The sequence below is a fragment of the Parambassis ranga genome, chromosome 16, assembly GCF_900634625.1.
Source record: "Parambassis ranga chromosome 16, fParRan2.1, whole genome shotgun sequence".
NCBI classification, from domain to species: domain Eukaryota; kingdom Metazoa; phylum Chordata; class Actinopteri; family Ambassidae; genus Parambassis; species Parambassis ranga.
This window is the reverse complement of record NC_041036.1, coordinates 7,047,106-7,074,655: the sequence shown is the minus strand read 5'-3', so window position 1 is coordinate 7,074,655 and position 27,550 is coordinate 7,047,106. Positions and strand designations below refer to the sequence as shown.

The window sequence follows — 27,550 nt, the reverse complement described above, 5'->3', positions numbered from 1 at the left end:
AGTAGACATCTTAAGAGTTAGGATGCCAGCCAAAAGTCGTCAGACTGATTTTCCCTTTTTGTGTCACAATTTGTTGCTCTCAGGATGAAGTGGCTGCTAACACACAGCACATCGTCTTCTCTGTTTAGCACTGAGTGACCCCTGAACAAAAATAGCTGCATTGGCGGCTCCAGTTGTCTGCAACACACAAACACAAAAAAAGCAAGCTTCAACTGCCTCCACACCAGGCCAGACCACTTCTCTGTGTGTGTAGTGGCATAGCTGGCTGTCAGTGCAAATAACTGCTGTGTAACATAGTTGTTTTAGAGGCTTGTAATTATCACTGCACCACCAACTCAACCAGTCACACACATCTGGAAAAACTCCATTCTTCAGTGCATCTGTGTGCAGACAATGCTGAAACAAGACCTTTTAATGAATGTAGTGTTTATAAGTATCAACTCTAGTTACTGTTTTTTTTTTAGTTAGTACAGACACTAAAATAAGGCCTCAACAATGTCACATATTAAAGAGAAACCGTATAAATTCAACACATTGACTTCTACCTCTATCATTAAGTTGTATTTAAAATTAATTTTACTATGCATACAGTCGTTTTGCAGTTGCACTTGCTTTTTGTACTTTTCAACTATTTAGCTTGCGGTGTGAGTTTGTGTGTGAGAGAGAGTCAGAGAGAGAGATAGTATGACAATTTGATGTTGAGTTGCCAAGACTGTCTCTGTCCTCAACCCCCCTTCCAGACTGTTCCTAGGAATGTCACACTGTGCTGACACAGAGAGTGTCTGTGTGTGTGTTTTGCACTTTGTCACACTGAATTGGAAAGAAGTTGTTCACACACAACAGAATTCAAAAGTTGTGGAAATGCTTTGGAGAATATTCATTAAAAAAAACACTAATCAATTCACATTTAGCTCCCAATAGTTTTGCAGTATAGTTCAGTAGCAAGTCACTATGATAGATTATCTTCCCATAAACTCAATTGGCTGATTAGTTCCTGCCTTTGCCTGTATTTTTACAACTGGATTAGATTTTAGAATTTGATTTTGCAACCTAAAACTATTAATAATTGCGGCATCTAGAGCAAGAAACAATATGACACTATTATATAAAGTTACACCTGTAAAGCATAATATATCAATTCCGAAGCTTGGTGCAAGGAAAGCACGTGTTTTTACATGAGCTTTGTTCCACTGTGGTTTAGGATACATCAGGGTCATCAGTCTAGTTCTCACTTTTCCTCTCCATCTTTTCATTAGCTCATAATGGAACCATATTGTTGAGTTTAATCAATCAGAGTAAAATCCCATCTTACGTTTTTTCAGGGCCTGCAAAGTCATTGCACATCCTTAAATGGCCTGTTACCGTAGTTACTGCAGTGGAAAAAAAGCCCAATGATAATTCATACCAGACCATTGTAGCACCCTCTATTTGTTCAGAGGTGTTTTAAACTAACCGTAGCATTAGTTTAACTAAAGTACGATGACATAATTAAAGTGTGAATAGTACAGTAGACAACTGTTACAAGATGTCAGCAAGTTATTTTATAGAGGAAAATAAAGGGAGGATATGAAGTAATACTCTTAGAAAATGTTTTTAAAAAATCTTCCCTGTAGACAGATAAACTATTGATCCAACAGGGGAAATAATGTTACCAGCATACTCAACATTATTATGTATGTATATTAAAATAAACATGTTGGAGATGTGTTCGCAAACACGAAAAGGAAAAATGAATAGAGAGGGAGTGTGGTGGGGAGTAGTTTTGACATGTAGATCAGAGACGTTGACCAACTAAAGCCGACTCTGTGCATGGGCACCAGATGGCTGCTGTTAACTACGGGCCAGTGGTTACACTGATAAGAGACTGGGGACCCATACAGCTGGATACACACACATACACTCCCAGCTGGACAGAGGTAAGGCGATCTGTTCACTAGCTAATTAGAGAGCCGGAGAACACACTAAAGCTCCATCTACACTAAGCCACACAGCTTTTTCTCTTCAGGTTGAAAAAATGCCAGCTTCTCACAAACAATGAGTGGGAAATGTTTTTTTCAAAACGATATGTCAACACCTCCTTGATATTAAGCAATGACAATAAAAGTTTCTTTTTCTGCCTCCGGCTTTTACAAATTACACAATACTGATGACAACCTATACTTACTCATAATACTTGTAAACAGTCCCTGGTGATTGATTGTTTTAATGTAAATGTGCAAGAACTACACTTAGAGGCATTTAATCAAATTACGGTACTGTTTCCCAATCATCCAAAAATTTCTGTGAACAACCAGGTTTATTGTGTGACTCAACTGGTCAGAAAGACTGCACCTTAATACTAATGTTATTACTGTAGTAGTCACTAATTTTAGTATAGTAGTTAGTTTTACAGTGCAACAAAGACAGGAATTCTGACACGCATATACGCACACTCCTAGCTGAGCAGTTGGCATGCCCAGATGGAGCCACCCACACAGTACAGATACAGGCTAACATTTCATTCACTGATTTATTTGCCTACTCTGTCAGTCTGGTAGCCTGCTGTTAGTGTCCTATGACATTTTCCTATAAGTGGTTAATGGGAGTTTAGTGATCCTGAAAATATAGTTAATTGATCAACTAAATTTGTGATGTGTATGAATATCAGTTATCTCCAAGGTCAAGGGCTTATAATAGCCTGTACTATAAGTTGTCCTGGCCTCCTTGGGAACCAAGCTCACCTCTTCATTCATCAAAAGCTGCTGACAGAAAGTCAGCGTGTCTGTCTTACGTTGCCTACCCCCTTTCACATAGAAGCAGTCAACTCAACAGTCAGCAAGTCTATCCTCAATGAGGACCAACACATACACTGTGTAGGCGAGCAAACACACAGTCATGCACCTGCTGTAGTGTGACCAGCGCTGACACAGAGAAAAAAAAAGCTCCGGACTGTCTGACTACAGTTCACAACAGCTGTCATGCAAAGACAGGAGAAGACAGAATAGGGAAAGACGAAGAGGACTGTTAACAAATACTGTAAAAAAAATTATGAGATAAGAGTATGTTGTAATGTATTATGTAACAGTATAACAACGATTTCTCGTACTACAAAATGCCATATTTAGGACATTTGTGTAAATGAGGCACCAAAACAAATGCAGGCTGACCTCTGAGTGTCTTTGGTCAATGTGTACATCAGTGACACTGATGATATGACTGTCCTATTCAAAACAATTCTGAAATAGATGTTTAGAATCCATGTCCTTTAAAGGAAACTCATTCCGTAGTGTAGTTATGAATATGTGTTAGTGGGGCACTGCAATGCAGTGAAATGCACCCTGAATAGTAATGCATGAGTCTCCCTTTACCCTACTCCCCTTTACACTGCCTGCTCCTGAAGCCTGCAGCTTCTCCAATGTATTCTTTCTCCATTTTTCCATTACCTTCCTGCACTTTATTCCGTCATCTCACCATCAACATAGAAACCAAAATGAAAAGCTCCAGGATGATTGTGGGTATGTTTAGACCTTTGACAGATGTACACGAAACAGAGCTGTGGCCGGTTATGTGTGTCAGTGTGTCAGTATAGTGCTGCAGACTGAATACTAATGAATGCTGCAAAAATAGGAGAATAGTTCTGTTACAGTAGATAGGAAGAGGCACAGTGTGAGCATTTGAGAAGAGGAGCAGAAGAAGTAAGTGTGACAGCTTGCCACCTTTGTGTGGTGAAAGCAAATTAGCTCTTAAAGCTACAGATACAACAAGAGAAAGAGATAGCTGACAAATGCACACGTTGCACCGCATGTCACATTTGAATGCCACTGTATCTTCTCCTTCCTCCCCTGTTATTCTCCCTCATTCACAGTTTAAGTCTCACAGTACTGTGTTATAAATGGGTACTAAAGCAATGAATAAGAACCAATTAAGATAGAGAATGTATAGATCTTGTCTACAAAACGCCACCATTTTTCTTCCTTTCAGTTTCTGTAGTATCATATGTGGCTTATTTCTCTACTTCTACTTTTCTTCTTGTTGTGCACAGTCCAACTTATAGAAAGTTCAACATATTTCTGCTTGCATTCAAACACATATTAAAAACTGTGCATTAAATAGGGTTACAAGGACAATTTTTATAAGGTCAGAAGTGCAATCACCCTATATATACAACTGCAACTGAGTATTTTATAGCCAAACAGTGGAATGTTCTTGACAGGACCAGTCAGTCAACTGTCCTTCATCAGCAGGTGTTTCACTTGCTAAAGATGACACTGAAGCCAAGAGCTACCCAAGAGCCGAGGAATGAGCACAGTAGATACCAGAGTTCTGCAAAGGTCATTTGAGCTCTTCTGAAGCTGCACACGAGGAGTACTAGTGTTGTCTCTTGACAGGAATCAACTACAACCAACCAGTCTCCAGGCAGACTTAATATGTTAATTTATGCAACTGCACTGTACTGAGATATCATATCTGCTGGCTTCAGCTGTACATCGAAATCCAAATGTAGGTCACTTACTCTACTGTACTGCTTTTATTTAGTCTTTGCAGCCTTCTTCGCTCTGATCTTGTTCTCAAATCTTTCCGTGTTCTGTTTAGTTTTCTTTCTGTGTTTTCATACTCTGCTCCCACCCTTTGCCTCTGATGTTTCTGTGAAAGTTGTACCATAATGTTAACACGGTGCCAGAGTTAATCCAGTCAGTAAGCAATTGGCTAGTTCAGTGAGCGGTCAAAGGCAAGACCAAAATAAATGCTCAAAAAAAGTAGAGAGGATCCCATGGGAAAGTACATGCCTTCAACATTTTGTTGTTTTCTTGTACATGTCCCCTTCGACAGTTTAAAATGTTTAACATATGGATGCATTACTCATATTGATAACAAAAAAAACCGCACAGTCCTATGATGTCCCTGCAGTGCTGAAGTTTTCCACAAGCAGGCATCTAACACTGGGTCCTCAGCACCTCCTTCTTTAACACCAAAACCCTCATTTGAAAATGGAGCAGATGTGTATGGTTGGCTGAATAGAAACACACAGACTTTCAAACACATGCTTAAGGATCATTGTAAAGTATAAATCACCATTATTGTTTCATTCCATCATAGTTCCACCTCATCAGCAGGCTTCAAACGCACATTTCATCAAATGAACACAATAACATAAGTTGCTATGACAGCTTGTGCTTGTTTGTTTTTTATACAGTAACATCAGTAACACATCTGCTGCACAGAATCTGACCAATTAAAGCCACCATTAGAGGGATTTAAGCATGTCATAGGATGACCAGAGAAAGAGAGAAAGTAACACATACTCTGAGAGAGAATAGATTACCCTAGAGTCCACTCATGCTCTTTTCTGGGCTTTGGTGCCCCAATTTCTTCTCTAATCTTCCATTCTGGTCTGACACACATTCAACAGACAGATTCACAGAAAGGATTTTTAAAAAGCCTCTACCAATGATCTGAATTAATTGCTGTTTGTTGGTTGCATACTGATATTCCATTAAATGAGCAGCAGCAACAATGATAAAATCATGAGATGCCTTCTGATGTCTGCGTATAGACTTAACATGCAACAAGTCTGATGCCACAGTTAATCATTGACAATCAAGAGGACAGAGGTTCATGCAGTTTCTCAATATGACCCGAGTCATAGGATTTGAGTCACGTATGCCTTGTGTGCAATATTAAAGGCAAAGTTTATATTGTAACTTAGTATTTTATTTGTTAAAGTTAATTCTAGTATTAGAAAACCATGCTACAATGTGCAGGTCTATGTCCCTACATTTTGATTGGTTGTCAGTGTTTAACAGCTTTTGTAGCTTTAGTTGCTCTTGCCCATAGAAAGTGAATGCTTTGCAGTGATTTTACAGCTTAAGATGCTCTTGGTGTGAACACAGTTAGAAAGCATACACAAGAAAAAACTGTAAATGTTGACACAAGGTCAAACAGGCATGAAGTAAATAGGGAAAAAATGACAGAATATCTCTAATATTCTCTGTTAATCTCTTCACCTTCTGCAGTATGTGAATGTGACCGTGACCTTTGCTTTCCCCATAAGGAGAGTTACTGAGAGGCCTCCAGTCTGTGAAATACTGGTGATAATTTAAACCAGAGACACACAAGAGAGACTGAACTGTTTGTCAGTGCAACACAACAGTGCCTTGTTTGCAATAATGACCACCAGATTACATCTACTGTGTGCATGTGTCTATGTAAAAGCCCCCCTATATTGTCAAAGAGTTAGCGAGGGAACTTTGTTCACCCAAGTGTCACCCCATATCCATCCACCCACCCAAGTACACACACTTCATACAAAAACATCATTCATTCTGTGTTTTAGGAAGTTTCAATGGGATGATGGTGGACAATTCAGACTCAGAGAACTCACTGAACCAACCTGCTGACTGAGTAACATCAAAGGACTCAACTTAATTATTTGTCAACCAATACAATGGACATATTATTTTACACAATCAATAGTGAAAAGACATACTTATTAACACAGGGTTTACCACTCAGTCACAGAATCAAATACACCTTCTTCTAAGAAAACAACATTTGTCCTGTGCCCCACCTGCCCGGTTGCACAGCAATAATCAGATGATGGTATCTCACTGTGCATGAGTCACTATATTTGTGTGCTTATGTAAATATGTGGCACGCTATTCTCTAGTTTGAGACCTCAAAGACTGAGCTGTCTGTGGGTTTACAAAGACATTTTTGAGTATGTTACTTTCCATTACATCTTAGCTCTTTTTGTCCTCTGTCTCTGTCCTTGAAGGAGTTCCAGCAGCAGAGAAAATTCCCTAATGACAAACAGAAAATGGGTTTGTGCTGCTGTCACAGACTGGCTGTGTAAACACCTGGCCATGACACCCGAGACACAGGCAGGAGCTGTGGTTGTACATGTAAAGGACAACATATGAAGGAAAAGCACAAAGAAATGTCAGAAAAACATTAATTTACTTTCATATTTGGGAAAATATTAAAGTCTACATCAAAATATGTGAACAAGCCACCATAATAATAAACAGTAGGTTTATCAAGAGATATCAAATATATAACCACCGGAAACATCAAATATATTCCAGACTACAGAAGCTGATAAAGTGTTTAAATAAATAATAAAACTCATTAAGATTACCTGGGGCTAGAATAGATTAAGCTTCCTTTGATTAACATTTGAGACTATCCAATGCCTGCTCTTGAGGTTAGCTATACTATTCTACAGTATCCAAAACACAGTGCGAGTCTATGTGTGCAGAGGAGTACAGAACAAAGTCAGGCTGTGTTAGGTCATAGTCTGGCTGCTGGGACGTGGTCTTGAGTTAATGGGTTGGATGTGTTAACCATTTAAAAGAGAAAACCTAAAGTTAGCGTTCACAGACACAGTACATGCTGTTGTGAGCTAGACACAAAACACTAACATATACCAGGGCTTTCAAGTACACAAATCAGTACTCACAGCAGACAGATGCAAATAACACACACTTCTGTGTTTGAAGGAAACTCGTGTCCAGACAAACAGCAGTCTAGCTAAGTTGCCTACATGCCTAAATGATCACACACATACTGTGTAACTTGACAGGAAATGTTATCGGCACAGTGCTTTCTTGCCACTTGTTATTAAGCAGTGGACAGAAAAAATGTCAACAAAATGTTACCAGGTGTGCAATTACAGCAAAACACAATTCTTTACAGAAAAACTAAAACAAGGCCACCAAAGTCTCCTAGACTGTATCTCAATGATTATTTAAGGTAAATGCTTTGCATTGGGTCTCTTCTGTAGAATAAAGAGGTTTTGTTTTTTTCCCCAATTGACAGAATAAGGTTATATAATTTAAACAAAGCTTGGCTGTATCAACGATTTGTAGTAATCGAGTTACTCGGGTTTCCTAAGGGTTTTTCTCTCAACCCACATCAACCTGAGATATCCAGTCACATTTAGACTAATTTCTTTCTCTCGCTCTGTTGACTGCATCAACACATTTACTTCCACCAGTAAGGACTATTAATTCAGCAGCTGCCTAATAAATGCCTATAAAACCACCTCAAAGAAACACCAGACTGAAGTTCGTTTGCTAGAGAAATGTGTTTTGAATTTGGCTTTGCATGCATGTCAGATTCTCCAAATCCAAAGCACACTGGTCTAACCGGGTTTATGTTTAAACAAAAACAGAGAGTAAACAGCACTAATACCGACAAACACTTGTGTGGACACAGACTGAGCACGCAGAGGCAAGTGCACAGAGGATTCTCTGGTATTGTGACTAGAAAAAAACACATAAAGGCGTAGTCTCTTCTAGGTCATCTGTTTTTTTCTGAGGGCCACTGCAAAGCTTTATATTTACATCTTACAAGCTTCTGTCGACAATCTCTACACAAGCTGTTGGTGCATATATATACATAACTAATTTCCCTACAGGGGTTGATAAAGTAATTCTTATTAAACCCAAAATTATGTGCAAAATTTAATTAGTCTGTGATTCTATGCATGAGTCTGTGTATTTGACCTATTAACTGATCCATTTGCTGACTGCAGTGATCTGTAAGACTCCCATGATAAGGTTATAGTGAACAGACGAGAACAGAAGATGGATTGAGAGGCACAGAGTTCATAGGATAGGATCTAGGTCTGTGCTGGACAGCGGACAGGAAATGTACACAGCCAGTGCTGGTCTTGGACTCAAACTGGGCAAGAGGACAGAACCCTCTTAGTGAGGGCATTGAAACAGTGGGTTGCTTCAGGATCTAAGGCTGCTCTGTAACAGAGGCCAAGGCATGAACTGAGAGGGGCAAAGAGGAAAGGGCTTGATTCTTCTTGATGGAGCTGTATGGGGGTCTGTCCATAGCATAGTAAAGCATGCAGAGCATGCCTAGAGAAATAAGCAAAATATAATTAGACATGAATTCAATAAAAGTCTTGTGCTCATGCATTCCAAGTTGGGTTTAAAAAGCCAGTGAGTCTTGTTGCTGCATTGTTACAAAGTCACCCAGTCAACAGCATCGCCTTATACATTTAAAACAGATGTTTTCTGGTTCACAGGAATTATGTGGCCCAGTATCACTAGCAGAGAGGTTGAGGTGACAGAAGCCTCATTGAAAAAGCACCATGACATGCATATGCACAAACTTGCATATGCAAGAGTATGTGCTTGTCTTCATATGTTCATATACGTAGCCAAAAGCACTTGATTTCTCACCGTCAGTCACATACCGATGTAAATATGAGTCTGTTCTCTGGTTATGTTGGGGTCGAAGAGACACTTTTCTCCAAGTCAAAGACTACAGATATGTACTGTGTACACTTATTACCAATCTCTAACTGCTACTGCTAAGACCACCCTGTTTCACATTACTTACTAGTGAGCATGCCATCACGTGCGTTGCATAACAATCTTTGCCAGGCCACCTCTAGCAATAAAATTTCGGTGGCTTTTAATCAATTTCAAACAATCAACTTCAGAGACTGAAAACTTAAAGAGAGTCATAATGTGTAAATATCATTATAGATATGTTATCTATGCCTATAGCAGTGACAGGCATAGATAACAGACAGCAGATGTAAGAACTTCTGCCCTGAATTTGCTAAGGCACCAACAGCATTACCAGATGACTGGAAACTGTAGAAGGCAAATCTTTAGAGACATCTGGGGTTTACATCCTCATCCCCTTGGACAGCTGCTAAACACAGCAACATGCCACAGAGAATAATTTATACAATATCAAACATTTGTCAGTTGTGCCATTTTCTGTTTCAAAGGTGTGCCATTGCACCACTGATGGTTCAAAAAAGAAGAACGTGCACTTCTAGATCGGAAGTTATTTTTGGGTGCTGAACTCATTGTAGGCACACAAGGGCCTCAGCGGAGCTAAACTATTCCATAAGGAGGGGCGGCATCGTTGTTAATGGGAGAGGTTATACAATGGGCTGAAGCTATGCAGTGCACAGAGGTCAGAAACATGTAGCACAGCCATTTTTGACAATATGCAAGAACAGAACAAGAGTACACTTCAACCAAAATAGTAGCTTTTTAAAATCACTCAGTTTTACTGAAAAATTCGTAGTAAGCCTTACTACACTTTGATCATGAGAAAATCACAGGTTACGTTGGATTTTGATCGAAGAATTAACGTTGCAGCCAACACATTAGGAGAACTTTTCAATTCCATAATTCCTTGGCTAAGCATCCATTAAAGTTTCATAAAGGCTGCAGCTTACTCACACTGGGCTGCTTCCAGTGTGCATGTTCACGTTTGTCAGGTGTTTTTAGTTTTCACAGCATTTTCTGTGATAATGTAAATTACAAATTACAGCCAACTGAAGTGGACAGACAAGAGTGGAACATTGATAACAGGACAAGACAACAATAAAGACAGCGCAACTGCCTTAGTAATGGCAAAGAAATTCATCTTGTTGACATCTCCAACAGTCAGCCACAAAGATGCCACCCACTAAAACACTGCTGCAGACCAAACACACCGCTTGTGGCTGCAAGGACTACACAGAAAAACTTGAAAAAAAGATGTTGTAAAAGACATTATATGTGTTTACACTAGACATAAAAAGTCCAAGTTTTAAGGTAGTGCAACGCAGCCTGTTTTTGTCAGTAATGCTTGTGGCACTCCATGGCATATCCTAACGGCAACGCCCTCCCCCAGCAGGAAAATGCATCCTGCAAATACTGCAAAAAAGGGCACAGGAACATGATAAAGAGCCTAAGGCACTAACACTGGTACACACCTGATTCACAGAGGCCCCACCCTACAACCTCTAGGGACCTGAAAAATCGACTGCCAACCTCTTGTTGCCAGACACCACCTGACACCCACAGAGGTCCTGTACCCATGCCCAAACGAGTCAGAGCTATTATGGCTGCAAAAGGGGGGCAAACACTATATTAAGCTTGTGGTCATAGTGTTGTGTCTGATCGGCATCTATCTAAGACAATAACACCTCTGATTGTGAAAGTCTGTGAGATTTACAAGAAGGAATTTCAAAGGAATATTCACATTGATGCAGTGGGCATAGTTGACTGGAGGATTCAAGTAATTATCGGCCCTGCAAACTGCTAGTTGATGTTTTTGAGTCCAAACAGATCTAACAGGCTGCTGCATGCTAGTTCTGCAGCAGGTGTCTATTTCATCTCTAAGGAGCTAGAGTCAGACATGTCCAAACAGACTCAACACTACAGCTGCTGACAGAACCACTGGGATTAATATACACACAAAAACACACACCTACATGTACAATATAAGCACACACACACTACACAACTACATGTAGAGACAATGTATTAATTCATATACTATGCCACATCTTAAAAACATCTCCGGTAGTTATCCACGGTACGTCATTTCAGATTCTGAGAACTCAAACAAAGTCCTTATTTCTCAAAAACTTGTAAAACTGGCTCTTTGTAAATAAATTAGCCCAACATGCTATTCTTAGAATGGGTAAAAATTGCATTATCATATTATTTGCTCTGCATGTCTTGACTCGAATGAGATCATCTCTCTCTGTAGCCTGGTTGCCGTCAGCTGTTTCACTGTGGCAGACTAAAGAAGTCTCCTTACACACCTACTCTGTCATTCTCACACTGACTTACAGACAGAGGTAATACATATATACAGTATATAAAAACCCAGAAATACAAGCTAAAAGGACTGGCAGACATACACTGGCCAATAATGCAAAGAAGGAAACTATGAAGGATCTATAATGTGTTCCAAAACTGAGGGAAAGGGAAATGATGAAACAACAGAGGGGATTATTCTTCAATACAACTTTGCCATTTCTGTTCTTGTGCCTTGTTCTTACTTTATCTCTCTTCGTGAATTCAATGGGGCTCTGTTTCCTTCTTCACCAGCAACATTTCAAGTTTTTAGAGGGAAAGTGGTTCAGACTGAGTGGGTTTGGCTACACTTTGGCTAACAGAAATCTGTGTACAAATATTGTATTTCTGTTTGATTTCCCATTAAACACCTCAGATTTTAAGTAATCCAACATGAAAACAATTTAATTTGCTCTGGCTATGCTAAAATATCGAAGAAAAATAATATTTTAATGTGTCTATGTGTGGATCAGACCTTCCATTGGGAACTAATTGAATAAACCTTCCCAGCCCAGTGGCCAACAGTATCACATTCTGTTCTTTCAGCAAATTCAGAGACACCTCCTGGTAACAGCTTGTTTGTCTGTCTCCGTGGCACTGGAGTACATTGTTCCATGTGACCTGATGTCTGAGTACTTCTATCTAGTCGAACCCAAAACACGTTTAATCATTAACGTTTTTCACATGGGCTTAAATCAAATAGAACCATTAGACCCATTAGAGCAAACACTGACACCCTGCTTCAAGGCAGGAGCCATCCTGTATGTGCACGCTATGTGTGACCTGCTGTGTGTTTGTGCCAAGAACCCATTACAGCACAACAAAGGACAAGGCTTCTTCAACAACAATACCTATGAGCAGAAAAAAGATTTAAATCCATTCAGATATAAGCCTTTTTTTAAGAAAGCCTTCTCATGTGTGTATATTAAGCATGGAAATATCTGTAACTTGTTTCAGCTCCCTCCCTTCCTATCTACCTTCCTATATAATCTGCATGTAATGCATGTAGCTTTGAGGTCAGTAAAGGACATTACTTGAAACAGTTAATCCTATGTATGTGTGTGAGAGAGAGTGAAACTCCTGTTTCTGCTGTGTAGCATGTATCCTTTACAGCATTACATACGTGCATCTTTGTTGTGCAGAACAAAGATGAACAGATGTACTGCTGGTTCTGCAAAGCCACAAAAGTTTTGTATGCATCAGAGTTTGACTCGGCATTCATAGCAGAGGAAGAAAAATGTTTAGCCCGAAACTGAAGTTAATCTTTTTTTTTTCTCTTTTATTCAAACTTTGGCCACTTCACATTCCAACTATTGGATTCCATTCAACTGTAAACCAGTTAGCTTAAGCCTTTACAATATAAATAATGCTTGTGTACCTCTCGTGAGTGTATTCTTATCTTAATCCTCATTTCTTCTCTAGGCCCAACTATGTGCTCATTGTATGGCTTCAGAAACAGTAGGACAAACAGTAGGAAAAATATCCTGCAAACACCTGGTTTGCAGGATATTTTTCACCTGTTTATTTTTATGACTGTCTAACTGTCACAAATCAATTCAAATACTATCAAGAGCTTAAACGCAAACACAAGACGGCTGATAACTTTGTACAGCTACAGTCTGCTGGATTATTTCCAAAACTAAGTAGAATTAGACTACACCACCATTACATCATGCAAAAAGTAGCAGAATGATAACACATATTGCTGACACAAAAACAAATTTACAGTGTACTTTCTATGTCCTTCACCTATTCTGAGCTGGCAATAACTTTCATCTTTAGTCTGAGGTATCAAAGTCTGGTCGGTCTACAGATTAGCTTTTGAATCTTTACAAGCAATCATCACTGCTGTTAAGTTAGACAACAATTACAGCCATTTATAAAGGATGCCGACAGCTCTGTCCTCATGATTAAGAGAATAAATGACCTTTAATATGTGTGCTGTCATATGTGCGGTTACATTTATGGATGTGGTTGTTGTTTATGAAGCAGAACACTGCTGACTTGCAAACAACTGATTTCTGCACCATACCATGTGGAGTGGCAAGTTGGGACTTGAAGGCACACAACAGTACACAACAACAGGGACATAGAAATAGTTTTAATGTGCATGTGTGCCCCTACTTTATAATTAGTAAATACAATATTGTGTGTCTGCAGGCATAAAAGTAGTAAGAATACACACACAGACATAGTATAGTATAATAAAGAAACATGGTTTGTAGATACAGCAGATTTTTATCTGTATCAATTGTTTAAAAGAACGATCAGTTTTTAGGTGTTTTATTTGTTGTGGTAATTTTTGGAAAGATACTAGGGGCTGTTGTGGGGATCTACCAGACAATATAAAGTAAATTGCTAGTAAAGAGAGTTGAAAATCTATCAGGTGATAAATAAAACATTTGTCATGAACCAAAAAAAGCTGGTCAATTTTTACCAAATGTCATTGTCTCAAACACACATTGGTCTTTACAGCAGCAACTTCAGAAAGAGTTTAATCACTAAGGAAAATCAAAAAGCACTATCTGCAGAAAGACAGCCATTAGGTAGACTGTGCTATCCGTGTGTGATGGTACTGCATTTAGGCATTTATTTATTTGATAAGAAAATCAAATGATGATGTTATCAAAGCCTGCAATGTACTACAACCGCAATAAAAGGCTATTATAAACCTTATTTGAACTTAATGTACAGGACAGTCTGTAAACCTGGTAATCAGAAGTCATTATAATACACTTGTTTAATTGTCATGTGTTTATCTACTGTATCTGTGACAAACGTATGTAAGGAACCATGTATCTCACTCTTCATGCTTCATTTTATATGCTGGACAGCTCAGGTGTGGAGCATAAAGCGGCAGAACACAATGAGCACAATGAGTGTTATGTGATACTGCTAACCTAAAATACAATACATGGAGAGTACAGGGGAGAAAGTGATGAAAGAGAAGATGAAAAATGATGCAACATTCTTCAGCTACAGAACCTGATTCCTTCATGGCAAGCAGATACACTGTGTGAGTTATACAGCAGAGCGAGAGGGGGGAGAGAGAGAATGATGACTCCCTGTACTCCCCCATCTCCCTCTTTAGCTCCATTCCCTCCTCTCTCCGCTCTGCTGTGAGTGAGGTGATGAATGTGTGTGTCTGTCTCAGTTTCTATTAATAGTATGGTGCAGGGCTGGAGGTGTCAAAGCAAGGGAGGGATGAGATCTCTCTCTTTCCCTCTCATGTATACAGAATTAACTACTAGATAGTCCAGATGTAGCAGAGGTGGAGTATAGGTGGGGGTGGGCTGAAGAAAAGAGAGAGAAAGGGGGCAGAGTTTGAAGTCAGCAGTGGAACTTCAAACAGCATACTGACGGATTCACTGCCTATACGATAAAGCAAACAACCCACAGAACTTCGCAGCACAGGAGGAGGAATTACTGGACTTACACAGCAGAGCTACACAGGCAAACATGGTGACACATTGGTGCCCAGACAGATCCACTGTCTACCAGTAAGTGTTAACCCTCGCAGCACTGTGCAACAACTGAGGTCATTGAGAGTCAAGAGATGGAAACAAGGCAAGAGAAGACAACTTGTTTCACACACACACACACACACACACACAGTCATCTTTATCTGTGTCTGTACTCCTACCTCTTGAGTTTGTCGCAAGGTCGGCCACTTTCTGAAATGCATCCAAGAAGGCAGCCACAGCAACCACAGTCGACCTACAAGAAAAGACAAACATTTTTATTACAAATAAAAGTAAGACAATAAACAGAGAGGTTCAGGTCCTACACCACAGCATGAAATTATAGTATACTCCTGGCATACACGCATACCGATAAGGTCCCAACCTAATCGGACAGCTTTTAATATGCAAAATATTCCTCTGCTGGGCTAAATATTTCCATATTTCAGTCAAAACATACCAGGGATCATTTCTCAGAGTTCTGTCTGAAAGAGTATGTACTGTATATAGCGTTAAGTATGTGTTTAAGTTAAAACATAATTGTGCCCAACTGTGTGAGGAATGTCTGTGATTACTCAGAGACCACTGGAATCTCTCTGACTCAACACAACATTTCCCGAGTTCACCAAACCTGCAGGATAATGAAAGGAACAATATGGGATCTATCCTATCCAGCTTTACTATGGAGCGAGTTCATAAGTTATACCTGCTTTTCTGTCATCGTAAATTTTAGTGTAATATAAAATATTGTGTATGCATGTATGTAGCAGACTAAAGAAAAGTCAAATCAAATCTACAATAAAATCTACTGGAAACCTGGTGTAATATTACTTTCTGTTTTACTCATTACTGACACGATGTTCTGATGGAGCACTTACTTTGCTAGCTGGCTGACTAACTGGCAGGCCAGACTGGTTAACCTGCAAACACTGGTCTACTTCAGAAACAACAGACCTCTCATGAATAAGATCACAGGTATGAAGATAAAAGACTCTTGATGTGTGCACGTGCGTAGATGTGTTATCTGATCTCCCCAGCAGAGACGAGACTACCTATCAGTCATGAATGCCACACAAAGGAACACAAATGATGGGGCATTTTCCAAAGCACAAAAGCTTGTTTGTGTTAACCATGAGTATGCTCATTCGTAAACACTTGTTATTTTTCATGGGCCAACAGAAAACTTTCATAACACAATCGGAATTTCCATTAAACACTCCAGGCAGGTAGCTTTCACTACTGGGCAAAACAAGATGGTGTTGAGTCTCAGGTTTAGAGGGAACTAGTGTTTATGATTAATTTGAATAAGAATTATTACTGGTTAATAATTAGTCATTAATAAACCAGTAACTTGAGATGTTGACTTGGTATCCAAAGACATGTTGCTAAAGGTGTACAACAAAACACACACACACACCAATCTTTGCAGTGTGAGTATTGTAGGCAGCTTCAAATCTTTGTTTGGTTTTAATGCATGTGTTTCGGAATGAGGATGCAATCTTTGAGTGTAAAAAAAAAAAAGAACGGTTTGTACCGTAGTTCAAGTATGTTCTTAACACTGAGCTGAACAATATTTTGAAGAAATCTTATCTGTCTTTCAAGAGTCTCAGTTTATCTCAACACAAAACTCCCACAGAGAAGGCACAACAGATCAACTGATAAACATCCCTGATTCAAAGCCAGGTTACAAGCCTAAATATTCTTCCACATTGAAATCTTTGTCAAGTGCTGGCAAAGAAGGAACAATCCCGTTCTTTATTGCTGAATAACCTAATGTAATATTGGCTAACAAGCACTATGTTGTTGCAGAGCTGACCACAAGATCCCAGGGTGTTTCCTGCAAATGGAAAAAGAAACATACGCACAGGCACACGCAGATTCCTTTCTATTTAAAGGCCAGCGTGGGCACCAGAATAACCTCTAACTGATAACCACCTCCACTAATTTATAACATGTACACATGGGCCTATGGATCGTATTTTACATGCACTTGTAGCAACGTCACATTCACACAAGTTTAACTAGTTTGACACAGGTTTGTGCAACATGTGGTCTGAAGTCTACTTTTAGTGTGTATTCAGAAAATTGTGTGACAGATGAGTATTGCTCTAACCAACTATAACATTGGGTGATCTATTGATCATAGGTTGATGTTATAAATTACAGACCATAGAGAACTGTTACATTTTTCTGGTATTTTCTTGCTCAATCGTGAGGCAGATTGGGTAACTTTCTCTTCTCAACACATAAATGTAAACAAGGCAGTAAAGGAAGAATATTCAGGATTTAATTTCAGCTGTGACAGCTGGCCAAAAAGCCTCGAGACTTTTGTGCTACAAGTGTACAAAGTAAAACAGTGCTTCTCTGTTCTGCTGCACAGGATTCAACAATGACCCGAGTGCTACCAGTGGTCCGAAAAACTGCACACACCCCTGATCGCAAGTCAAGACAAACGACTTTTAACATCTATTCCGCAAGGCCTTGAAAATCCCTATAGAGACTCCCATAGTAGAGCAGAGTGCTCTTTATGACAATAATACATTCAGTACTGCTGCCCTCATCTATTCTTAGTCCAACTGAAACTGGAATGCAACTGGAGTAAATCTAAATCATGGAAAGACGTTTTACTCCTGACTTCTGTGCATTTAGACTTTTTGTGTGATTCTTATCAGTATATAACTCCACTGTCCATCTACCATGCACATATTTTAATTCTCCCTCCTAAGCCCATAACCATCCAGCAATAGTTAAAATACATCATGAAGTTTTGAGGTCTGTTTCAACACAAAATTAACTTTAAACCAGAATGATAGAGGCTTAGCTCTGACACAGCTGCATCAACCAAGGCCCACCAAACAGACCGAACACTGACAAGTTAAAAGAGCACTGTGATTAGAAATCAGTTAGCCTATATTCCACCCTGCCCTGTTTCTTCAAAGCATCTGTTTGTGTGCATGTGTGTGTGTGCATGTGTGATGGCTCCTTGAAACTAGAAAGAGCAGAAAAAAACACCATTTCTGAACCAAAGCAAAGCAAAAAAAGAGGGACAGAACTGCCTGAACACTGTAATTGGTTGATTTCCTAGTTGCTTTGTGAGAGGGGCACAGGGGGGCTAAATTACAGAGTAGTCTGCCTTAGGACGTCATTAAACACACAGACATATGCCGCTACCACTGCTGGCCAGTCACTTATCCAGGCCACGGAGGGAAGGTGGGTGTGTTTGTGTTTTACTGCATGTATATGTGTGCTATGTATTCTCCAAAGAGATTGCAGAGATTCATGGGTTGGGGTGGGGGCGGTTGCGCTGTAGCTGAAAGGGCTATTTTGGCATTTGTAGTGGCTGGAGACAGGCTTTAAAGCAGACAGGAAAAAAGTCGTATTTGTAGGTCACTGAGAGCAAGCACAGATAACACATACTTATTAGTGATGTGGCAGTAAGGGCATCGTTACAGGCAGCCATATGCTACAACCACAGCAGCTTAGAGAGGGCGTAGGCTAACCTTAATCGGGCAACATCCAGTCAACCGAAACACGATCATCTTTCTATAAATGATATTTGAATTCATCCTATAAAGAAGGAATTCCTTTTCCTCAAAGAACATTAACTGTATTACAGGCACCTCCATCATCAAGCTCTTACTCAGACTGAAAAAAATGATCATATTCTAAGCTCAACCTAGCTTTTCGCCACTTAGGTGACCTAGTAGGTGCATTATTCTATCATTGCCGTGCCATCCAGACACACAACATTCTACTGCCAAACAGCCAGTCATTAGCAACAAGGTCAGAAATACTCCCCTGAGCTTCAGCATGGCAGGGTCACATATTTAACCCCCAAATGACTGAGACTCTTGAATAACATATCACCATTAATCAGCCTTTATACTGAGAAAATTGAAGAATGGGACAGCAAGAGGCCCCTGGAAAGTATTGTTATGTCTTATAACCTTTATACAACTGTCAGCATTAGTCTGTCTGAGGACACGTGGACACTTAAATGGCTCAAAAACTGCCATGCATTGTTAATCAAAGAATAATTCACAGCGCAGGACATCTGTATTTGCAGTACATAGAAGACAATGAGCTTTTATTTCAGCTGTCATAAGTTGTTTGTCTTCTGACACGTGGCCACTTAAAACCAACAAGGCAAGGTGGCAGGGATTGGCATCCATTGTTAGCACACTGACTTGGAATAATTTTGGCAGGAGGTGTGCAAATGTACAGAATTGGAAAGACAAATTAAATCAGGCTTAAAAAAGAAGACTAAATGGGAAAGACAGACACATAATCACCAGGGGACAGTATTGTAAAAAGATGAGGCTTTTATGTAAACGTCAACACTCATTACTCTGCAGACACGTGAGGTAAGTGAGTGAAAGTGATGTTATGTAATAGTCACACGACCTAGTATTGTGGTATTAATGGTGTGTTTAAAGGGGGTAAGAAATCTATGGTCACAGTTCCTTTCAAATTAATGCAACTTTACACAGAATTTTGAAGCTGGGTTAATCAAGATAAAAGACGGGGAGACTGAAGTCTAGTATCATTGAACCACTGCAGAAGACGATGAAATGTACACAGTCTACCACTCTCACCTTAGCTGCGACTGCAGTTTGCCCGCCTTGGTGGCAAAGTCCTCCCAAATAGGGTAGCTGCTCTGTGGGAGAAAAAGGGAGGCACAAATATGAGTGACACAATCCATCACACCAGATTTCACTGTTCCCACAGTTACGTAACAGTTAAACCCATATGAGGGCATATGATAGCCTCACCTCACCTGCAGGGCTAAACAGAACCAACCAAAGGATGTTATGTCACCCCAAAAACACGTTTTACAACCTTGCTGCCAATAAACCTGAGGGTTTCTCACATTTCACCAGAAATTACTGGGAAAAACATCAGTTGTATGTAAATGAATAGCATGAGATAACACATAGCAAAAGACTTTCCACATAGATGCCAGTTTTATATTAGTATTTAGGTCAAATAGGCCACTTTTTTGGAAAGACTAACATTACATGAGCACTAATGCTATGGTATAATGAGCCTGGTTCCCAGTGGGACTTTTTTTCTACTTCAGGTCTTGGGCTGAAAATAGTTGGAGAGCCTTTTACCGAAGCTATCACAGAGAACAAGTGGAGCTAATGCATCAAAAAGAGGAGGCCGATACAGTATTAGGACAGCCAAATGAGGACTATACCCTGAGCACATGTTTGTCACTGATGTGCTACTACTGTCAGGGCTCTGAGGAATGTCATGTTGTGCTGTCAAACATAACACCCAACAACCAAGTCTACTCTCTAACAGTGACTCTTTCTCTCTCCCTTACATCACCTCTGTTTGTTTCAATCTCTGCCTGCTGTGATTGTCTCCGTACGCTCAGATCTCTGTTCATCATTTCTATGTTACACTGAATTCACCAGCTAGTTACAGTAAAGGACATGGGACTGAAGGGAGGCAAGGCACTTGTGAAGTGCTGAATATCTGGGAGGTATTCATAACAAACTTTCTGACTCCAGCAGACTGACCATTTGACCTGCACATGTCAGAGCCTTTAAGTCCTTGTGGGCAATTTCCTACCCTGAAAGCTATGTTCCCGGCATTCCTTCAGGCAAGTACAAGAACAGCTGGGGAATCTGCTAATTGTCCCATCAGCCAAGCTCTGACAAAAATAACATCAAAATAAGATGCCCTAGTTTTCTGACTATTGCCCTAGTTAGTCTCTGATGTTGGCTGGAGCATGCACCTATAACTGGAGCAGATAAAAAATGATCAAATATGAAACTGAAAGGAAGGTCAAACATATCAACATAGGAACAAAACAACACGTATGCAGGTTAATACCTAATGTGACATCATCCAACGTGATACAAACTTACTCAGCCGTATTTTAATAACAAGTTTGTGGTTGTGTTCTCTAGAAACCTGAAATAAATCACCTTACAAATCAAGTGTCTATTTTCTTTTTTAATACAGACTAGGTAGTTTGGCTAGTAGTGCGTTTATTCGTTGCTAAACTTCATTGGTCTTACTTTCATGTCTCCGATAACAGTTTGGAAGAGTCCTCCAAGCGCGCTGCATTCCTTCTCGATAACAGCCTCCATTTTCAGGACCAACTCCGGCGGTCAGTCCCGACTCGGTGAGTCGTTTTCAGTTCGCCACCTCCGCTCACGAGGAAAACGAAAAAGAAAAACTCCAAAAAAACTGTGAATAAAGACGAGCAAACCCCGGGTGCAATAAAGTCTACTACGCTGAACAAAAAACTTTTACCTCGCTCGTACATGCAGATAAACAGAGTCCGGCTGTACTCTGGTTTACCGTAACTACTTCAAATCAAAAGAAGCTGCGGGGACGAAAGAGAAATTTAAATCCCCCTCTCGTCTCCACGCCGCCCCGCTCATATCCATGACTGGACCGGGAAGATAGTGCGTTATACTCTACCAATCGAAACAAGAAATAATCCAAGATGCTCGGTTGGTAACGTTATTCCGTGTATTGACAGGTAGGTAAATACCGACACTACGAGCTGCCCTCACTGCCTTCCCAGCACTGAGAGAGAGAGAGAGAAAAAAACTGACTACAGGACAACAGCGTCAAGCTGGAAAATACATTTCCGGTTTTCCTTCAAAATAAAATATCCAAATATTGAAGGCTACACAGCTGCAATGCAGAGTTAAGTAAAAAATTGAATTAATTATACATTTTTGTTTTTAAAACTAGCCCTTAGTAACACGAATGTCATCCTAGCGAAATACTTTGAGTGCCATGACAATATTTCAAGGACAACAACGGGAGGTGGTTTTGTTTTTAAAGGAGTCTTTCAGTGCTTCCGGAACGCCGGCAGAGGTGAGTGAAGCAGTGCACGAGCACAGGAGAAAAATGCGCTCATGATTTGCCTTTATTATCTTAATTTTGAATTGTATATTATTATTATTATTATTATTATGCTGGCTTCCCGTTGAATCGTAGGATATCTGATAAAAAAAAAACAGTTTAGGGTGCAATGATGCAAAAGAATCTTAAGAATGAATAATTCCATCAACATTTTTGCTGATGCAAATATTTTGCTATTTATGTATAAACATTGACAAAGAACGGAGGAAAAGTAACGCAACAAAGTTGTAACGTCGGGCGACACCATGTGGCCGAAATGAAAATGACAACATAAAAGAGTTTCGGTGAATTTTTTTCCCGAAACATTTATTCTATTATTCTAGTATTTTATGGAAACACGCCCCCACAGACAACGTGCCTTCGGTTGGCTGGTGACAATGCGTCTAGACATTTTAGTTTATCTTCTTCAAACTTTTTATTTCTGTCTTTTTTAAAATGCATTTGAAATGTCAAAAACAGCAGGTGCCAAAAAAAATTTACAACCATTAAATTCAAAATAAACTTTAATAGTCTATCACACGTGTGTAAATGCAACTAAAAACAAATCAAGCAATGTTGTTGATTAAAGCAGTTTACCAAATACATCAACAAGTCAAACATAGCCTACTACTCAAAACATATTTAAAAGATCAATCAGTCGATGAAGATGTTTAAAATACAGTAGCTATTTTTTATTATATTATAGTTTATCATTAGTGTATAATAAGAAAGTAGATTTACATAACCCGAACTTTGAATAAAATTTCTTTTTCAAGTTCGTTAAACTGGACAGTGCTCTGAAGGGTTAAACAGTAACAGATATTATTACATGTCAACTATTAACTGCAAGTGTACAGTAATTAAAATATAGTGAACAGTTAATGAAAAATGTACTGAAGAAAAAACAAAATCAACATCAGATAAAAAGATAAAAATCCATTTTAAATAATGGCCTCACAAAAGTGTCATAACAATAACATCTTGACTCCATAGCTCCTTAGCACCAATGTAGTGAACAGACAAAGAGTGCAGTCATGTTACTTTTGAAATCAATGTTCTGTTGTGCATAATCTTTAAGCAGCAAATACAACATATTTTTATGGTAGTAAAAATGGGAAATATTTCTCACAGTAAGGCTTTAACTTGGGGGCTATTCTGTATAAATAAAATGGATGAGAAAACAAAAAAGCAAGAAAAAAAACATCATATTATAAAGGTTTTCTGTACAGTCTGAACCTGCTATATAATCATGTGTATTGGTTTTCTTGCTGGAGAGGATAAGAAATGCTAAAAAACAGTGAAAACATTTGTTAGTAAAGGAATCGAGTTCATGTCATGCTGACCTATATCGCACTTCTTTAACAGCCCAGAAACAGACTGGTGATGATGATGATTATTTCAGTGCCTCAGTAAGAATACACGTTTGTGTTCCTTGAAGAATAGAGCTACTATCTATTTATCACCTTATGAGAGGAAATAATAAAGGACACAATGGGGCTTTAAAGTTTGTGAACTCTTTCGATGTTTTTTGCTCAAAACATCTGCACACTGTCCTGACACTTTCTTTTAGAATTACAGGTAGTAAAACAGCCCTAAACCGTAATACTACCACCACCATGTTTGATAGTTGGAGTAAGGTTCTTATGCTAGAACTCACTTTCTTCTTAACACTCACTATCATTTAAAATAGACAAGAAATCTGCTATGGTTTTGTGTCATACTGATGCAGACATATATTAAACTTTTAAAGCTTCATTGATAAGATGTTGAAATATGAAGTAGATGTAAAATTAGTTTATGTCCAATCTCCGAGTTACATCTTCCACCTCTTGAAGGCCATCACCATACTGCTGCCGTAGCAAAGCGTCACAATACAAGCAAATATCTGGATAAAAAAAGGGGGTGGGGAGGGGGGGAGTGGACCATCAATTTGTGTAATGAAAACATTCAACAAGTATTTGGTACACACATAACTTCTTTTAAAAAAAGTTACTCACCGTGGCTGCCACATTAATATTGTATTGCCTGTCATCCAGGACTGTGAATATGTTGCCCCGTGGGGAGGTAATACAGATGGTGTTGTTTGGTAGTGACTTGACATGAGCTCCTCCATTCGCTGCTGTGGTCGCAGCCTCCAGCACAAAGGCAGCAAAGTAAAAAACCAAGGCCATGAAATGGTAAAAGACATCCTGAGGATGAAAGAAAAGGGAGAAGATCAAGACTTTTAGATTTCAAGTGAGAGCAGTCAAAGTTAGATCATGTCCATTATCAACACATGGACTCCAGTATTTAGAAACAATGGATGACTAACATGTGAAACAGTTTATAATATATTAAGAAACATGGAAGGAAGACAGGGAGAGGGATTAAAGTTGTAGCTGGAGGGGCGACAGAGGAGAGACAGAGGGCACGGAGGTTAATGAGAGTTTGTGTTGCCGACTCTGTGAGCCTGATGGGACTACAGGCAGGCCTTTGTTATGTTTTAGTGTGAGCTCATCATCCATGTCACTCATTGTTCGGCTGAAAACAAACAACCCCACACGCCTGGCTACTCCTGGGAGCGGGGCCTGGAGCCTGTAGAAAGACTACCTCGGTCTGGGAGCCCAGAATTGACACAGACCGGAGTCCACTACAATGACATAACACATGAACGCGTCACAGTGTGTCACTTTTCCTCTTATAGGTAATGTCTTAATATTTTAGATATTACCGTATTTAAAAAAAAAACAGCTCAAGCAAAGAAACAGGCATGTTTATAGGTTACACTATGATTTTAAGGACCTTATCTTATCTTAGAACAGCTCATAAAATGATGTATTATCCAACAAAAGATAAATAAATAACCCACCTCACTATGAGGGTTGGAACATGTAGTGGTAGACATCATTTATATTAAACAATAACAATACAGTAATGAGGTTTTAATGGCTTTTATCTGACATCACTGATGTCAGTGCAGCAACTACTGAAGCTATTTTAGTAAAGACAATTTAAGCAGTAGTGCACAAGTTGTTTTAACAAACTCAACATGCTCTTTGGGTGAAGCCTCTTCAAAACTCTTGACACTGAAAGTGTCGTATCATCAACACATATACCGGTTTACTCACTGTATGCCTGATCCAGGTTATAGTTGACTACAGTTTTAATCAATCCAGAGTCATCAGCACACACACACACACACACAAGCACAGCATGTTGTGTGTAGCATAGCGAGCACCTTAGTAGTTCCGGGTGAGTGTGTTTTCTTCTCACAGGGAAAAAGCAACAACAAAAAGAAATTGAAAAATATAGTAGTAGTAGTATAGTAGTCTACAATATCTGCAAACCTACTGATAGCAATTCTTTATGTGATCAAGCAAAAACACATGCCAAGCTAACCAGCTGTGTTGCAACTGCCAGTTGCTCCCATATGCGACATGTTATCAACAACTATCATTTTATTATCCAACTGCATTTACTGCTGTTCCAAATCACGATCAGTTTTCTCATATATATTTTTATTTATGATATTTTCTACAGCTTACCACAAAGTTCCAGTCAGTGTTGATGCGGTCAGCCAAACCAGTGATGAGGAGAGCGAGGTAGGCGGAGGACAGGAAGAAGGTGGTGACTGAGACAAACATCACCCAACCCTGGAGCAGAGGCACCGGCACATTGGAGGAAGCCACCAAGATCCATACTAGACCCCCGAACAACTGAGGGCACAAACAAAAAGTCACACTGGTGACAGATGCAATTTACTTTATTGAACAGTTCTATATAGAGTCACTGATTGATTCAGGTCAATATCTGTTACATCAATGCATCAACAAATGGTTTAACACCGTGTACATTACAGCCACAGTCACAAGCCAGCGGCTGTTAAAGGCCTGAAGGCAAAGAGGTGAAATGATAAATAGTAAAATACCATAAGATTAGAGGCAGCATGTGAAGGGAGGAGCAGAGGTCACCTTGCAGGGTTAGACAGAGGTTTTTATATGCACAGGTATCATTAGCTAGTGACTCCACATATTTTGAAAGGAGCGTTTGTTGTTATATAAAACAGGTGTTTGAACCTACCTGGCTACTGCTGGAGACATGGTCAAGTAACATTAGCAATAAATAAACCAAGCTTGAAGCGAGTACGCAGTGTTTTAAAGGCTACACTGAATAAGACGCAACTGAAAGAGGAAGACTAAAAGTCAATTTTGAACGAAAGTAATTAATTATTAACCGAAATTCATGAGCTCACTGCAGGAATTGGTGAAGCTTTTTTTTTTTTTATAATAAAAGGACACCTACTATCTCCAAGCAGACAAGCGCTCCGGAGTAAGTCCTCAATACTTCCAGTCCCAAAGGTAAGGAAATGGTTGGCGTTGGGAACGAAGTGGCAGCGGGATTAGTGGCTGGTTCCGACATCTCTGTCTTCCCTCTCTCTTCTTTCTGTCTTCCCCTCTCGTCTCTCGTCTCTCCCTCTTCCTCTCTCTCTCTCTCTCTCTCTGGCCCTCACCCTCTTGCCTCCCACTTATTTAGAAAAAAAGCACGTTAAACAATGGACGGGATCCGCGGGAGAAATTCCTCTGGAGTCATGTGTCCCCCCCAAAACAGGTCGGACAGGTGCATGGGCCACTCCCTGCAAAAGCGATGCTGCGTTCACGGACGTCGCGAAAGCTCCTAGATTAGATTTTTGTACAATAACTCATTAGAAACATGACTGGAGCCCAAAAACTGGTTACACCCTGAACAATGATAAGATAAATAAAACATGATAAATATTATAAACTGTTATAACAATAACAACTATGTCATGGGGTAGAGGAGTGGTCTGCTCACTCCCTTTTATGCAAGTCCTGAGTACATTCTACAATCATTAACAGTGTAAAAGTGTGCTCTCCTATGAAAAGTCCTACAGCAAGTAAAGGCAGCAGTTTAACTCACACTGAATCACTGTGTTAGAGACTCTCTCCAGCACCAACAGACAGCACAGCTCTGCAACAATAAGTGAAAAATCAAACACTTGCTAGGAGCCTTGACTGCCATGACCTGCCTGCTGTTAAAAAGGAAACGAATGCTAAGAAAAAAAAATGATGTGTGTGTCGGTTAACCTTCACAGGGGAAGGGCAGAGTGTTTCCAAAGTAAATATTAGTTTAAGGTTTAGAGCTGAAGAGAGTGGAGAACTGATTTCCAAACTGATTTGACATCAAAACTCTTAAGCTCAAACATCAAGGGCAACATTGTACAGTCACATTGCACAGTTTTAAAATGATTAAAATAAGAATTATTCTTTATTCATTACTTGGCTGGCAAGAACAATTAGAGCAGTTAATAATTATCTAAGAGTTCAGTTGTGTAAGTAATTATTGATATAACCTCTAAAAGGGCACAGTTGGGTTTAGTGTAGCAAGCAGTTATGATCAATATGACCTGTTTAAGATTCTATGTGATATAATGTCAATGCTATGTCAGCCTCTCCTTACAAAGCTACCCTTGACATTTGTGTAATAAGGCACGACAAGAATTCAATACCATCAGTACTCTCTGAAAACAGGACACCTTCAGATGAAGAAATCAACTCAAAATACTGTTTAATTAACATTAATAATGGTCATTTATAATAAATAAATAAGCAAAATGAAGTAACCTATAAA

The 27,550-nt window shown here is 39.4% G+C and overlaps 2 protein-coding genes across 8 annotated transcripts in view; both read right to left on the bottom strand.

Annotated features, from left to right (window-relative positions):
- Positions 1-21,621, bottom strand: part of LOC114448624 (metastasis suppressor protein 1-like) — a 39,584-nt gene extending 17,963 nt beyond the window's left edge. For 4 of the 5 annotated variants that reach the window (XM_028425699.1, XM_028425702.1, XM_028425700.1 and 1 more), the window contains exons 1-3: positions 21,082-21,621; positions 19,645-19,706; positions 15,232-15,305 (exon numbers count right to left, since the gene is read on the bottom strand). In XM_028425699.1, the coding sequence (XP_028281500.1) occupies positions 15,232-15,305; positions 19,645-19,706; positions 21,082-21,153 (208 nt within the window). In that variant the 5' untranslated portion in view covers positions 21,154-21,621. The remainder of the gene's footprint in view (positions 1-15,231; positions 15,306-19,644; positions 19,707-21,081) is intronic. The other variant, XM_028425701.1, reaches the window with a different exon arrangement.
- A 958-nt stretch (positions 21,622-22,579) lies between these two features.
- Positions 22,580-26,965, bottom strand: mal2 (mal, T cell differentiation protein 2). 3 transcript variants are annotated; one of them, XM_028425735.1, is made up of 5 exons: positions 26,840-26,955; positions 26,204-26,425; positions 25,447-25,617; positions 23,920-24,111; positions 22,599-23,807 (listed from the first exon to the last, which is right to left on the bottom strand). In XM_028425735.1, exons 2-5 carry the CDS (start codon positions 26,318-26,320, stop codon positions 23,736-23,738), a joined length of 552 nt encoding a protein of 183 aa, XP_028281536.1. In that variant the 5' UTR covers positions 26,321-26,425; positions 26,840-26,955; the 3' UTR covers positions 22,599-23,735. The 3 variants fall into 3 exon arrangements, with proteins under 3 accessions (XP_028281537.1, XP_028281536.1, XP_028281535.1); XM_028425734.1 differs by having other exon boundaries at positions 22,600-23,807; positions 26,204-26,575; positions 26,840-26,965; XM_028425736.1 differs by lacking the exons at positions 26,204-26,425; positions 26,840-26,955 and adding an exon at positions 25,982-26,084 and having other exon boundaries at positions 22,580-23,807.
- Positions 26,966-27,550: the final 585 nt, after the last annotated feature.

Bases quoted from the DNA above. Each gene is read 5' to 3' on its own strand.
- mal2 (XM_028425734.1), bottom strand. From the start codon at position 26,320: ATGTCGGAACCAGCCACTAATCCCGCTGCCACTTCGTTCCCAACGCCA. The intron at 24,112-25,446 runs GTAAGCTGTAGA...TTTCATCCTCAG, and splicing joins ACACTGACTGGAACTTTGTG to GATGTCTTTTACCATTTCAT. The intron at 23,808-23,919 runs GTGAGTAACTTT...TTTTTTATCCAG, and splicing joins ATATTAATGTGGCAGCCACG to ATATTTGCTTGTATTGTGAC.